This window comes from Girardinichthys multiradiatus, chromosome 12 (assembly GCF_021462225.1).
Source record: "Girardinichthys multiradiatus isolate DD_20200921_A chromosome 12, DD_fGirMul_XY1, whole genome shotgun sequence".
NCBI classification, from domain to species: Eukaryota; Metazoa; Chordata; class Actinopteri; order Cyprinodontiformes; family Goodeidae; genus Girardinichthys; species Girardinichthys multiradiatus.
The window spans coordinates 40,189,993-40,205,003 of NC_061805.1; the positions used below are offsets into that span (position 1 = coordinate 40,189,993).

A 15,011-nucleotide genomic window follows, 5' to 3' on the forward strand; every position below is an offset into this window, starting at 1 on the left:
GAAGGTCTTGGTGTTCTGCCACCCAGTCCTGCACGTAGGTAAAAAAATAAATAATTCTCCCATCTGAAGACCTTCTTCCACATGTTTGAACTTTCTTCTGTGGCTTGTAACACACTACACACAGGATGTTTTTATGTGACATGTTACATTTATTTATTTATACCTCCTGCTATAGCTTATTTTTCCAGCATCATATAAATACACAAACCACAACTGACAGTAGTAATCCAAGACAGCTTTATTTTCATGTTATAACAATGTCATTAGTTATCTTTTTTTTTTTACTATGTAGACATGTAGGTTCGTGGTGGCAGTTGAAGTATATTTTACTAAAAATTTTCAGATGCGTGAGGACAGGTTCTGCGTTCCGACACAGCCACAACATTAGTACTGTTCAAGCGGGTTCTCGTGTCTTTTACCAAGATGAACAACCCAATTTGGAGTTTAAAGTCCTGACAGCTAATTTACAGTTACTGACACATCCTCCAAATTTATAAAAATGAGGGTTAAGGCTAAAAATGTTTTAGTTTGAGGTGTTAGGCAGATAAAATGTAACAAAATCCCTGATATCTGGCAAATGGCTGAGAGAAGGTTCTCCAGAGTGCAAAGCATGCCAAGCTCCCTATAAAAATTCTACGGAGCACATCGGACAAATAAATGAAATGTAGCATCAGTCATTTTTATAATCGAGGGTGAATTCAGCAGTACAGCTGGAGCATGGAAATAGATGACTGCGCTTGAACAACTGAATTTATAGCGTAACTGGATTGTGCAGCTAAGCCTTTCACTGCAAATAGAGAATACATTTTTAACACTTTAGGAAGTATTTTTTAGGATTTGTTTTAACTGGTTTCTATAACAGCAGCTAATAAAATCTATGTTACATGCCTAATTCAGTGTTAATTCTACAAAGCTTCTACAATCAGTTATGTCTAAATAAGCCCCTTCCTTGTTAAACAAATTCAATAATGCCTCAATAGCAGAAAAAACATTTCCCCTAATATTGGCAGCACCAGCATACTGACACACAATCACAACTTTTCCCGTCTGCCTTTCCAGGCAGTCGCAATGGAGTATATATATATATATATATATATATATATATATATATAATAAAAATAGACATTGTGACATATCACAACCACGTTCAGTTTCTGTGACACAAAGATAAAAATAAGCCTAAAGCTAAAAGCTTTCAAAAATAGTCACAAATGTATTACCCAGACAAAATGCTTTACTGTCAGTTAATTCCAAAACATTTTGCAGACCCCCACATGAACATGAAAAAGAAAAAACAAAGTTTCAAATCACCTGTTAACGCAAATTATAGTGTCATCATAATTAACATCTCAAATAACTAAATGCTCACAATTTAAAATGGCAAAGTTTTGCACAAACCTCTCTCCAATACAAGGGATGCCGCCTGAAAGAGTAGGGCCCTTTTATTACAGTAAAACAGTAGTGTCTAGGTCTCATTATGACATCTGAAGACTCTTGAAATCCTGGTGTTGTTCAATGAACAATATCAAAAGTCCTGCAGAGGGAAAGCAAGGATGACAGTACTTCTTCCACACCATTTATTTGTGCGCAACACAATGCCTCCTCAGAAAGAATTGGCTTCTTTTTATGTAAGGTGAATAGAGATGAGCACTGTACATCGAGGGCAGCTAATACAATGGGTCAATGCTTGTCAAGTCTGATAACTTGGTTAGATACCTGAGTAACTGTACCGACAAGGTGGAGCACAGCGAAGCTTTATGTGAAGGGCTAGCCATGTTTGTAGCTACATAACACAAAATGACAGTAGTACTGTTTTGCACGATGAATATATCAGTGATTGGTGGTTATTTTTTATAGTATAGAAGTGTACTAACAACATGTGAAAGAATAGGGGAATGAAAATCCAGCCCATGGGATCCCAGAGCACAGACTCTAAGTCTGCTGGCTCTAAAACTGTAGCTCTCCAGTGTCTTAAAAACTGTAAAACACTTTCTGCTTTTCAGTTACAGAGGGCAATTGAGACGAATCATTTTTCATGCATTTCACATTGTTTTGGGGGGTAGAGACAGTTATTGCCAACAGATTATCTGCTGTGCCATTTTGTGTTCTTCAAGAAACATTCTGTCTCAATTGCACACACACACTCAACAGTTTAACACAGAAAGGCCACCAAAATACATGAAAGTACAGAAATTCGAAGAAATCCAGTCGGGTGCATTAAGTACCTCTGAAATGATCCTAGATCGAACAGTTTGCATCTCTGCTGAACAATAATATGACAATCAAAATGAAGTGTATGAACAGCAACAATTATAATCACAACATACCACTACCAGTTTACAGTCTGAGTGTGGCATCAGGGACTGTGAAGAAATTCCAGTATTCCATATGGGAGTGCTTTAAGTAGGCCGCCAGGTCCTGCTCTGCCGATCTATACCAGTAATGAAGGACAGAACATTGTAGCAACTCAGCACACTGAAAGCCAAGTGTCGCTGTACCGCATTGGATCACTTCCTTCTCAAAATGTGGGCTGTTTTGTTTTTAACTCTTCGTTTCCCTCATCTCCATTGTTCATTTGTATCAAATAACAAATCCTTTGTGGGTTCTTTTGTTCTCATTTGAATTATTAATCTTCCTGGTGTTCTCACATTGCATACTTCTGTGTCCATTCTCTTGCTAGTTTGTTGTACCTGTAAAAACAAACAGCTTAGATGAGTTTTAAGTTGTATGCTGGATATATTTTGAACCAGTGGTGATCAAACCTTTTGCTGAAGAGGCCAAAAAAAATTTATAGTTTATTGATTTTTATTCAAAATGCAAAAAATATTTTATTGTGAAATTTTCAACGGAAACTAAACATGCAATATTTTGTTAAAAGTTACATCGTAGTAGAAGAAAAAGGATCTGGAAGCAATTGTGAATGAAAAACATAAACTGGGTTTGTTTTATATTTTTCTCTAGAATTTGTTTGTAGACTGTTCTCAGCAACAACAATGGGAACCGGGTCGCTCTTTCTTTGAAAACACTTGGTGTAGCAATATTATCTGATTTTGTTTTAAGTGTCCAACTGTATCAGACAGGCGCCTGTGCTGGTGTGTGGTGGTGTTAGCACTCACTTTTCCCTGTCAGCTTTGTATGTATGAGCAATCTCTGGAACCAGGGGGTCATCCGGATTTGGATCACAAAGAAGGGAGCAGATAGACAATAATACTGTTGAGAAATAAATCAAAAGATTAAAATTAGAGAATAAATTCAATGACTGTCAACAAGAGAAAGAAAAGGGTATTTAAACCAGATCTTTACCAAAAATTACCACATATAAGAAAATGTTATTTTATTACTGATAATGATCCAGATATAAAATGAAACCTGACAAATGCAGCTAAAGCTTAGGATTTCTGGGGAAACTAGAATGGTTTCTAAACAGGGACATGTACTGTGACGTATGACTTGTGGTTTATTGAGGTAATTGGTTGTGTCATTCCAAGTTGTATCGTTACTTGTAATGTTGTAGAGTGACTGTGTCTGTTATGTTTTCTATGTTTTCCACTGGGCTGCAAGAAAAATTTCCCTAAGGGGACCCAATAAAGGTATTCTAATTATTCAGGTTCAGTTTGGAATTTCCAAGTTCACAAGATTGATTCATTTCTCACCAGGGTCTGTCATTATGGTAAGTAATGCTGAAAACCTATCCTGCTTTGTGATGTCCTTCCTTCCTCTCCATTGTGATTTGTCCTCAGATTCAAATTCTGAATTCTGTCTGTTTTACATAAGTGTAAACATATCCAGAGTTACTACCCCTAGGTTGATTTTCTGAGTTGATAACCTGCTTCCGAGTACAACTTAAGCACAATCTTCAATTTTAGTGCTAAGGTCATGTTACGGCTAAGGTCATTCCAATCTGGAACGTTATTCTCCTGGAATCACATTCCTATATTCTTCTATTTTACCCTGTCAGTCAGCTGTGTGCATTTTAGTCCAAAACCGAGACTTTTACATAATTACATTCAATGACATCAAAAGGGTCCTCCTTCACTAGGACTGTAGCTGCCTTAGCTTCTGTGATCTGAGGGCACAGATCGTTGCCCACAAAACAGCAGAAAGCAGAATATGGTTAGAAATACCAAAATCGGAACAATGCATCAATAACATCAGATTGTTTCACAGTGAATCCTCCAATAGAGATGCCTCTGAAAGAAAACTCATGTTTTGAACCGGCTTAATAGTAGTATGGGGCCCAGGTGCCAGGTAAAAAAAAACAACTTCATATGTAGAGGGTTTGGCAATAACTAATCTGTCTCTGTTTTTTTAAGTCTTTTTTAAAGACAATGTCATATTATGCAATTTAGGAAATGGTTGAAATATTCTCTCACACACACACAAATATCCTCACAAAATACAGTAACTAAAAAGAAACGCAAAGACCACAATTCCAAATTTAACTGTGTTTTCTTTTGCAAGATGAATATGTCAAAAAATATCTACTTGGTCAATGCATTTTGAATACTACATTTAAAGCAATAACAAATAGGTGTAATGTCAAATGAGTGACTTTGTAGACTTCTACATCAACACACCAGGCTAAAATAACTTGTAAATGGCCGAAAAACAAGGCACCTTGCATTCAGGGACAATCAAAAGTCAAATGTTTTCTTTAGGGGTGGGTAAAATAATAAAAACATAATATCACGATTATTTATCCAGCCACGTGTAAGACTTGGTGCTTTTTGTTGCTTTAAATATCCCTGCCTTACTTTTGCTTCTTTTAGCTTGTGTCTGCTGCAAACACATCTGAAATGATCCGTTTGATGGAAGATAAATAAAGGAACGTTTTAAAAACCAGCATTGCTAAATGTGGTTTTAATGGTAATTTTATTTCAAACGGACTACAGTATTTACCTTTTGACACTGTGAGTGCAGGAGACCATTGTGACCTCAGGATGTCCAGACAAATACTTCCATTGCTGTTGATGTTAGGGTGGTATATTTTTGTAGTGAACGCCACCTGTGTCAAAATATGGAATAAAACAGCAGTCCATAACCATGAATGCTCTACCAGCAACTGGAAGGATATGACGTATAAAACAACTCTTACCTTTGGTGGTTTGAAGGGATAATCTGTTGGGAAGTGAATGGTGAGGAAAAACACTCCACTCTGGTATGGACTGTCACTCTGGTGGCATAAAAATACAAACAAGTTAAAATACTTTTAAATTATATATTGTTTCCTATTTCAGCTGAAAGTTGGACAAAGATGTACTTACTGGACCCATTATTGTTGCCTGCCAATGAAACACTGTTACAGAAGAAAAAAAAAGAAATTCTCTTGATTTAACAAGTTTTCTGAGGGTGTTGATATAAACTTTAAAACACACAACTGAAAATATTTATTTTGTCCAACAAGGAATGTCTAATTGAGATCCAGCCAGCTGGTCCTGGTATTAATAATATGTTTAGGCAAACGTCCATAACAAGATACTTACAGTCATCTCCGACTGGTCCAGCAGAACACTGAGCAGGAGGGTCTCTCTGCAGGTCGGACAGTTCCTGAAGGAAAGACACAGATATTTAGCCTTCAATGTTCAGAACCATTCAAATACATTTTCATTAGGCTTCACAACCAAACTTGGAGTCTATTAAACAACCTTTTGCAGCTCAGGATTTAACTGCTATCGCCATAACAGAAATAAATAATAAAATAATATTTTCCTGTTTGCTTTAAATCAAATCTAGTTCATACGACATAGGAGCAGCTTTTACTGTGAATGCAAAGTTGCAGATATTTCCAACCGATCTCCATGGGTCAAGGTCACAACTGAAGTATTTTTTACAGCATCAGTCAAACCACAATGTAGTATACATGCAGAAAATAATTATCGCAGCTGGACCATCTCAATATCCGTGCTGCGTGGAAATATTTGTAAAAATGTATAAAATTTTAACATTTTGCAAGGTAGTTGTTACAAAGCCTGATTCAACACCAATACCGGATTACAGGCCTACAATTTACTACATTTGAGAAAATATACTAAAAAAGACCAAACGGATTTTAAGCTTGTTCAAAGGTTGTTTTATATATGCATCATGAAACTGCCATTTGTTTTCAATCTTATCTGCAAAATTTGAAGGAACTTTTTGTTAATATGCACAAAATATATTGTTAAACACGCATAAATGTGTGCCGTGTCTTGACGACTAAAGCATTGTTTGGTTTAAATTATGGGTCGCATCTGAATGCAATAGGAAAAAGAAAATCTGTGCACATATTAGGTGTGAACTGCAATAACGTGCTGTAGGAAAATTCAAGTATCAGACAGACTCTGTTTCACCAAGTGATTGGCTATAGGTGCCAATAATTTTTAATTTGGGTTAAACAATGTTCTCACAGTGGCGCAATGGTGTTTGGATATGCATCTAACTCGTGACAATAATATTAAAAATTATGAAATAATTTGATTATTTAAAATTATTTCTTAGCTACAGGAAATTTTAATTAAATTTAGAATTTATTTAGGTTGGTTAGCGTTCAGATTTAGGCAACAGTGTTTTTATTATTATAGTAATGTTTGTATGTTATAGTCCTACCTAACTAACTATCAGTGAGTCTGTGGCATTATAACGTTTTTTGGCTCCAATTGTTGGACTTTTTAAATTATACACTACAGTGTTTTATTTATTATTGTAGAGTGGAGTTTCCCATTGGAATGAAGAATTCACAGAAATAACGTAAAGTCAACACACCCAGAATATCATTGCTTACTTATTTTTTCTATTCCTGATAGCAACATACCACTCGCTTATTGTTGATATTTTGGTCCAACAAAACCTGAAGATGAGTAAAATCTATTTAAATCAAGTTAATAATCTGATAGTTAATACTTTGAAGTACATTTACACAAAAAAAAATCAACAGCTTGTGTTATGTAAACGTGTGGCTAATTACCCTGTGCAAGGTTTGGTTTCTTAGTGTTACAACTTAGAAAGTAACCAAATATTTCTCACAAATGTGACATTTTAGCTTTAAGATTTTTACAAGTCAATTAGCTGAACTTTTAAATCACTAACAAAGCTAAACATTAATTAAAGACTACTGAATGTTTATTGACATTATGTGTTTTGATTTATTAAGCAATGTTTTGGTCATTTTTGTCTGAACTGGTCACAGGTTTCCATGTAAATTGAGACATAAATTACCACAACGATTTGGGTTTTTAAAAAAAGTGTAACTTTTTTTTTATTTTTAACCTACACACATGATCTTGGTATCATTTAAAATGGTAGTTTATTGCTCTTTCCAGAAAGTTTTTTGTTTTGTTTTGATATACATGTCTAACTTAAACATCTTCTTTATGAAATATGGCAAAAGGTGTCAAATTAGTTCAAATTATCCATTGTATCTCAAATATAAGGAATACAAAATAAATAGGAACAAATAAGTTATACAGAGAGAAAATTAAAGAAATCTGATCTAATCATAAAAATAATAATAATAAATAAACCTCTTTAACTCATGTTTATTTCCGCAAATCCAAACTAACAAGCAAACATAAAGATCAAACATATAATGGCAATCAACAGACATCAAAACACTAGACTCCTAAATAGAAATCAATCCTGTTATTTAACGTCATTTGAAAGGAGGCCCATTATATAAATACACACCATAGCCTGCTCCAGTGGCCCATTTGCCACTCCATATATGGCAACACTGACTGTTGAGTTCAAATTTGGCAACCGCCGTGCAGCTGTCATTCAGCGAGTAAATACATCAGCCACTAACTGTTAGAGACAAACTAAAAGGATTCTGTCGACTGAAAACACAGGAAATTATTAGGAAATTTTTGCCACGGCAAGCAGTCAACCCTCCGTCCCCACTTCATTACGGTACCGATAAAAGCGAACCGACGTGTTAACTACTTTTACCCTAACAGAAGGACAGGGTACTTCAAGTTTAAAAAAAATATGACAGACATTTCACCCAAATAAGCAGCAGTGTTGAAGGAGCGCTTTGATGGGTAACTGTGAGCCAACATCACTGTAGCAATGCACCAACTGGGCCAGCGGTGGTCAACTCGCCTTTGTCTTTGAATTATTTTTGAAAAAGAGCACCAAAAACCCAACAGTGAGGACAAATTTCACCGTTAGAAATGTTACAGCAAGACACTATCTTTAAACAGCTAGCGACCATAAAATAAAAAAACACCCACAACAACATTTGGGTGGTACTAAAAGCAAATATACACTCACCTTCTGAATTCTTTTCAACGCCATTGCTTCAGCGGCTGGCTATGCTAGGTAGCCTGTCAGCTAACAGTTAGCACCTCAGACATACAATTAGGATTCTGTGGCTGCGTACTGATGAATTCAACTCTGCATGCAGTAAACAAAACAGGTCTGAGATACGGCAGGTTTGGGATGTAGCACAACCAGTGCGATAAACCGTGTCTCTTTTTTTGTCGCTCTTACTTCAGACAGCAACAAAACAACCCAGATATTTTAGCTGTCTCTCACTCCTCTTCGTGCTAAGTTAGTATCGCGAGACCTATGTCATTAGAGTACAAAGCAGCAATGTGTGTCTTATCTATCTATCTATATACACACACACACACACACACACACACATTACTGCTTTGTACTTTGTACACACAGTACTGCTAATATATTGCATAAGTTTGCACACCCTTAAACCATAACATTGTTGAACCACCTTTTGACTGAATTTCGACATTCAGTCTTTCTGCCAACCTTAACTTGGTAATGTTTGCCCACTCTACTCTTTCATTGTAAGGTACCTCTCTTCTCCAAAACCAGCCTTAGGTGATACCAAATGTAATGTTCTGTAAGATTTAGTTTAGAGTCCTGGCTAAGCCACTTAAAAAACATTACTTTTCACTACTAAAGCCATTCTCGGGCTAAAAGTGACAGGTATTTGGAACGGTTCATAAGTTCATCCACCTTGACAAAACCCCCAGTTTCATCAGAAGAAAAGTGACCCCAGACCATGTTTCACTGTGGATTGTATTCTTTTGGTGAAATGCAATGCTGTTTCCATGCAAAAACAATACTTTGTAATCATGGGCCAAAAGTTCCAGTTTGGTTCTTTTAAACTGTAACATGATCTATCTCAAGGTTTTAGAAGATTCTAGCAAGGGGTGAGATTTTTGTTTGATAGAAAAGACATCTGTCTTGAAACGCTAGACCAGGAAAAATATATCAAAGGTACAGCAGATTGTCGTGACATGTAAAACACAGCCAGTGCTTGTTTGGAATTACTGTAATTCATTCAGTGTTTCTGTCGGCCTCTTAGAAGCCAGTGTTGTGTTTTCAGAAAACATTTTTTTTTTTTAAATGTCCAGTTTTTGTCACTAAGTTCTCACATTTCCTCGAATTATTATCGACTGTCTTCACTGCACGCCCTAATACCTTGTGTTACCCAATCTTAATGAAATAACGACTTGTCTGTATTTACTCAGGTTGTCAATATTTGTCAAATATAAAAATTTGTTTGGTGATCTGAAAAATTTAAGTGTGACAAAAAAGCAAAAACAAAAGAAATCTGTAAGGAGGAAAATGTCAAGAAAACTTTGGTGGGACAGCTGAACTTTTTTCAGGTCCATTCTATTTTCTAGAAATGATTAATTGATTTGTCACAACCGGTTTCAGTGTTATATAGTGGAATATAAACAAGCACAGAATTTCATTAGCCGTAGCAGTCATAATGTTTAATCTACATGCATGATGATGGTATCATTTTAAAACTCTTTTAACCTTCTTTCAGATGATTTCAGGTGATTCTTGTCACCTGAAATCATCTTGGAGAGGTTTCTTGTTTGCATGTGCTGAGACGTACAGCATTCATCGAAGCCAGGTGTCCACAAGATGTCACTGTCTGAAAAGACCAAAATTACAGAAATGACAACCAGCTTGATGTATCACTAAGTTCATCTTTAAATTAAAAAGTGCTTTTGCAAACTTATAAACTTATAAAATTATATTTATTCATAAACCTAGAACTGCTTGCCTCATTTTTGGAGAATGCTTGTTTTCAGATTATTTTTTTTTAAAGTGGAGATGTGCATGACAATGGATCAGAAACAATGAAGTCAAACGGGTGTATTATTTTCATGCGTATAAAGAAAAAAAACTTATTCATTTAACACCCAATCACTGTAAAGGCATATTCATCTGAGTCAGCTGCATGCTCCGGTTTCTGCACGGCCTTGTCCCGCAGAGCTGCATGAGTTCCTCTTTATATGTCTTAAACAAGGGTGAAAAAGGACCTCTCATTATTTTAGAGAGTGTGCATGAATGGGACGTAGTGTTCATTCTTCTTAAATGGCTGATTCAGTGTCGGGTTGATGATCCTATCGTCAATGTGACACTGAGAGGGACCGTTTTCCTTTAGAAAACTGAAGATTCCTTCAGATAATATCTTATTGTTTGCTCATCTCCGTGCTCTCAATGACCTGCCTGTCCTCGGGGCCTGCCAGTAATCAGATTCAGTGAGCAGCAGAGGTAGCAGTTTGGGTCTTGTGCAGCAGGGGCCTTGTGTTCTCAGTTTGTCTACTTGGAGAGGCCATTTATCAGCATGCGGTTTTCGGACAAAGTCAAGCCCACGCTTTGTTGTCTTTAAGCCTCAGTTCACAAAGCCTCCCAGGGTCGCCCTACTGTAGTTCCTCCTGAAATCCTAAATTGTAACTCTTTCCTTTCTATTGCTTGTTTTAAACCAACAGGGCTTGTAGCTGCCAGAAACAGCAGGGATTTCTGCAGCAGAGTTTAGCATGCTGCCGTGTAACATTTCCAGAAAATATTTAATATTGTTTGTTTCCTTAAGACAAAACATCACTGAAATGAAGGGGGATTTCCTATCAGTGCCCAGATGCTTAGGTTTTACTTACCCATAGTGTGAATGTGTCAGAGGAGGGACTTTATGAGGTTATATGTTTTCTTAGACTCAGCAGATTCCTGCGATCTTTCTTTTTGGTTACATGAAAGTTAAACTGTAAACATTCTACTCACTGTGGAAATCATGCTAAAGCTGTGTCTGTGCCCCTGCACATTCCCCTTCAATAGCACTTTTTTCCCATGGTTGCCATGACAAAGCACATATGCTTGCTGTCATTTTCAAAATTAACTTAAATTGCTCCTGCTTATGTCTAAATTATCCAATAAAAGCACAACCAATTAATGGGGAGCACAAGCTTGAGCTCACAGTCTCTAGAGGTGTCCTACCTTCGGTCAGTCTATTAGCTTTCTGAAGGCTCTCTTACAGAACAAAGATCCATTGTTCCTGCGTACTAAGAGATATTTGTTCACTCCTTGTATCAGTGGTCTTGATTTGATTATACACACAGGCAATATGTGCAAGCAATGCACATGTTTGCAGTGAAGTCAGCACTCTGCACAATCAAATAATTCTTGAGCTGTGCAACTGGAAAAAAGGGTCATTATGTATGGAGCAATCAGAAGTTCATGGCTCATTTCCTTAGCTGTGATTTGATTTTGCTTGTCAGTGTTAAGGTGGCCTCTGACCTAGAAAGTTTCTGAATTTTTCCTTAAGTGTTTATCTTTGCTCTTGTATCTTTTATTATAGGTACATTTAAAAGTGTAATCAGATATTAAAAGTAAATACTAACAGTTTTTGGGTCGCTTTCTCTATGACATCAAACGAACCACTACATGTCTGAAAGCTTTTATTTTTGTAAGTGTTTTTGTTTGCTTACAGGGTTAGTGTGATGTAACCGTATAAACATTTATAGATTCAAAGATGTGCTTATTAAATGGCTTTTACAAGCATGCAAGGGATTCAGTTTTAATTACAAGAGGTTCTCACAGATGTTGTTAAAAGTTATGCCCATTTATGCCTAATTTAGCTAATTTAGACACTAAACAAATACATCTCGATCTGTTGTATTGCTGTACTCAATGCTATTCTCAAATGAACAATCTTTAAGTAATTGAGCCAAACCAACTTTATTTATAAGCACTTTAAAAACAGTGCAACAAGCACATATACAAGCATGAAAACTATATAATTGGGAAATTGTTTGAAGGCATAAAATTATACTTTTTAGATAATCTTATTGTCACAGTGTGTGGTTTTGGTTAGGTATTTGTTTACGTTTAGTAAGGTGTTTTCTGTTTCTAGTGTGACTTATTTCTTCAGTCCTTGTTTTTGGTACCTTATTTGTTAGTTGTTCTAGGTTCTGTTTTATTAGTTTTATTCTCAGATCTGTGTTTTGTTTTCCTTGGGATTGTTTACAGTTTGCCTTGTCTGGCTCCTCATGTTCTCGTCCCTGCCTAATACGGTTCACCTGCCCCTCTGTCTTCCTGCATGCCTGATCCACACCTGTGTCTGTTTTCCCTGATTACCTGCCCTATTGTTTCATGTCCACCTTCATCTGTATTTAAGTTCGTCTTTGTCCTTTGTTCCATGCGGTGTTGTTACGTCTTATTTAGCCTGTCTTGCTTAGCTTCGTTGAAGTTTGTGCTGCGATCCAGAAACCAGCACTTTTTTCATGAACTTTGTTACCTGGATCTCCTGTTAAGCCTGCACCGGCACTTGTAAGTTGGCTCACCTCATTAAAGAGTGATCATCTCACCAGCTCTCTCTGCTCGTCCTGCACCTCTGGTCCACCACCAAATTGAAATTATGACACTTATATAATTTCAGTTAGGAGGGAGTTAAGCATACAGCAAGAGCTACCATTTGAATCTAACCACAATGAAGTTAAAATGGCTGGGTCAAAGTTCAGACATAAACTTGGTTTGGAGTTTTTGTCTAGACTTGAACAAATACCTTTTACAGATGCTCTCTATCCAATCTGACTGAGCTTGTGTGTAAAAAAAAAATAAATCTTTTAATGTAGCATAATCTTATACTGAAAAATTTGCTGTAATTCACTAACTGAGAGCTTTGGATGGCTTTAGTTTTATCTCATTACCATCCTACACCTCCTTGCTGTGAATAGGTTCTTGTCCAGCCTAGTTTCTTGCAGCCCTAGTTGATTTAAACTTTTAAATTATTGCTCTGACTGAAGATATGAGCAAGTTTGGTGAGAAACTATTTTCTTTGTAGGTGTTTACTGACAAATCTACCTTACTGGGATGATATGTTTTCTTGCCTTTCCCATTATCAAGAGTGGTTGAGAGAAATGGGCCCTGTGCCACTTCATATTTAAATCCCAGAGTAGAAGGGAGCCATGGTTTACTATGTTTCATAATGTTCTCATCTTAAAAAGGTAAGACAAAAATTACAAGATGTTTGTTGAAATTGGTTGAATAGGGATTGTTAGGAGCATCTTTCAATAATAATTTTTTTTTAATATACCAATGTTTTTGCCCACGGAAAACATATTTGAGTAAAATCTTGAGTCAGAAATAGGAAAATGAAACTGAATGTGGAAAGTTGTGGTATAACTTGCATAACCATGTGCATTTTCAATAAATATGTTGAGTTTAATTAATGTAAACACTTGCTTTTCACTCTAAGAATATATTTTTCCTGTCGCTCACTTGAGAGCCAGTAAGTCTCAGTTAGGGAGTCTGTCTCCAAATTGCATTCTCTTTCATTGACAATTGATTATCATTATTTAATGAAAGCCAAAAAGAAGTCTGAAATCAGATCCAGTCCCCTGCTCCAATCCCATCAGATCCACCCTCATCAGATGCACATCATGTGGAGCACAGGCCAAACCACACATAGAGTCAGAAAGCAGCGGTAATCCTTCTGGGGTTAAGCACTTACAGAGAAATCCCTGGGGCACTTGGTGTCTCTGGGTTGCAACACACTTCTGGTGAGGTGATTGACAGCTCTGGAAACTGTTTTACTGCTCTGTTCTTGCACTGAGTAGTCTCCAGAGCGTAGGTAATAACTAGTGTGAAATGTTGACTAATACATTTTGCGTTGATTCTCCCTAATCAAATGTTTTCCAGCTGTTTGTGCTCTGATGATAAATTCAGGTTTTTCCAGTTTGCTGAGCTTCCTTAAGAGACAAAGGAAGGATTTCCTCTGACACAGACAGGCACTGGTAGCAGCAACAAAGGGCTAGGTAGATTTTTGTAAAATTAAAGTTTTTACTAAATTTCAGTTCATGATTTACTGCAGAAAAAGAAGACAGAGGTAGCTGGGACAACGTGTACGCAGGGATAGAAGGAGCATAACTCAATGATAAATGATGCAAAAAGTATTAGTGTGGGTGTTAGGTGAAAGCAGAATATCCTTGTTATTTTTCTGCTAGTACTTGTGTTACAGCCAGAAACAAGCCCTCACACATGCGCTTACTTCCTTCAGAAAATATGAGACATTTGAGCACATCTGCTGCAGCATGGTTCAGGTTTTAAAGCTGCCACCTGTTGTATGACAGGATTTTATTATGCAGAGGTGCGTGGTTAGTGTCTGTGATTGTGTGAGAAAGTAAGTGACTGGGGCATGGGCGGTGGGGGGCTGTCCATCCTGCTGCACAATAAACAGTTTGTTTCCCAGGAGCACCCCTCATGTTCCTGTTGTTGGCTCCATCAGCGCTCACTGGGAAACGTCCTGGCCTCTATTGTCCAAGAGATCAGAGGTCACAGGATGCTCCTAAAGGCCCAAAAGGGGAGGTAAGAGGTTGGATAGTGAGGGCTGATAAAGAATGACTGACACACACACACACACACACACACAAGCTCCCAATAAAAAAAATCAAAACGCTGAAACTGCATCTTGTCACATCGTCTTTCATCCAAGTCATTATCAAGAGTTTCAGGAAAAGAAATCAGACCAAAGCTTTGACTGACTGTGTCATACTAAACATCCTGACCTTCCTCAGTTCATGTTTAGAGCTCTGTTCCTTATTTATTCTCTGAATATCCTCGAAGGATGGTCTGCATGCTTTCCTGCAGAAAGCAATCAAATCTAATCTACGAGCCAAACTCATGGAATTAAAGTGATCTGGAAAGAGAAGGTTGTACTGTATATACAGTTTACACCGTGATATGCTTTAGCCACAGATGGACCTGAAAATGTCTTA

The 15,011-nt window shown here is 36.9% G+C and overlaps 1 protein-coding gene across 1 annotated transcript; it reads right to left on the reverse strand.

Annotated features, from left to right (window-relative positions):
• Positions 1-214: 214 nt before the first annotated feature.
• On the reverse strand, positions 215-8,541 carry ube2d4 (ubiquitin-conjugating enzyme E2D 4 (putative)). Its single transcript, XM_047381894.1, has 7 exons — positions 8,248-8,541; positions 5,484-5,547; positions 5,265-5,296; positions 5,096-5,173; positions 4,900-5,005; positions 3,117-3,210; positions 215-2,690 (listed from the first exon to the last, which is right to left on the reverse strand). The coding sequence occupies exons 1-7, from the start codon at positions 8,269-8,271 to the stop codon at positions 2,645-2,647; spliced, it is 444 nt and encodes a 147-aa protein (XP_047237850.1). The 5' UTR covers positions 8,272-8,541; the 3' UTR covers positions 215-2,644.
• Positions 8,542-15,011: the final 6,470 nt, after the last annotated feature.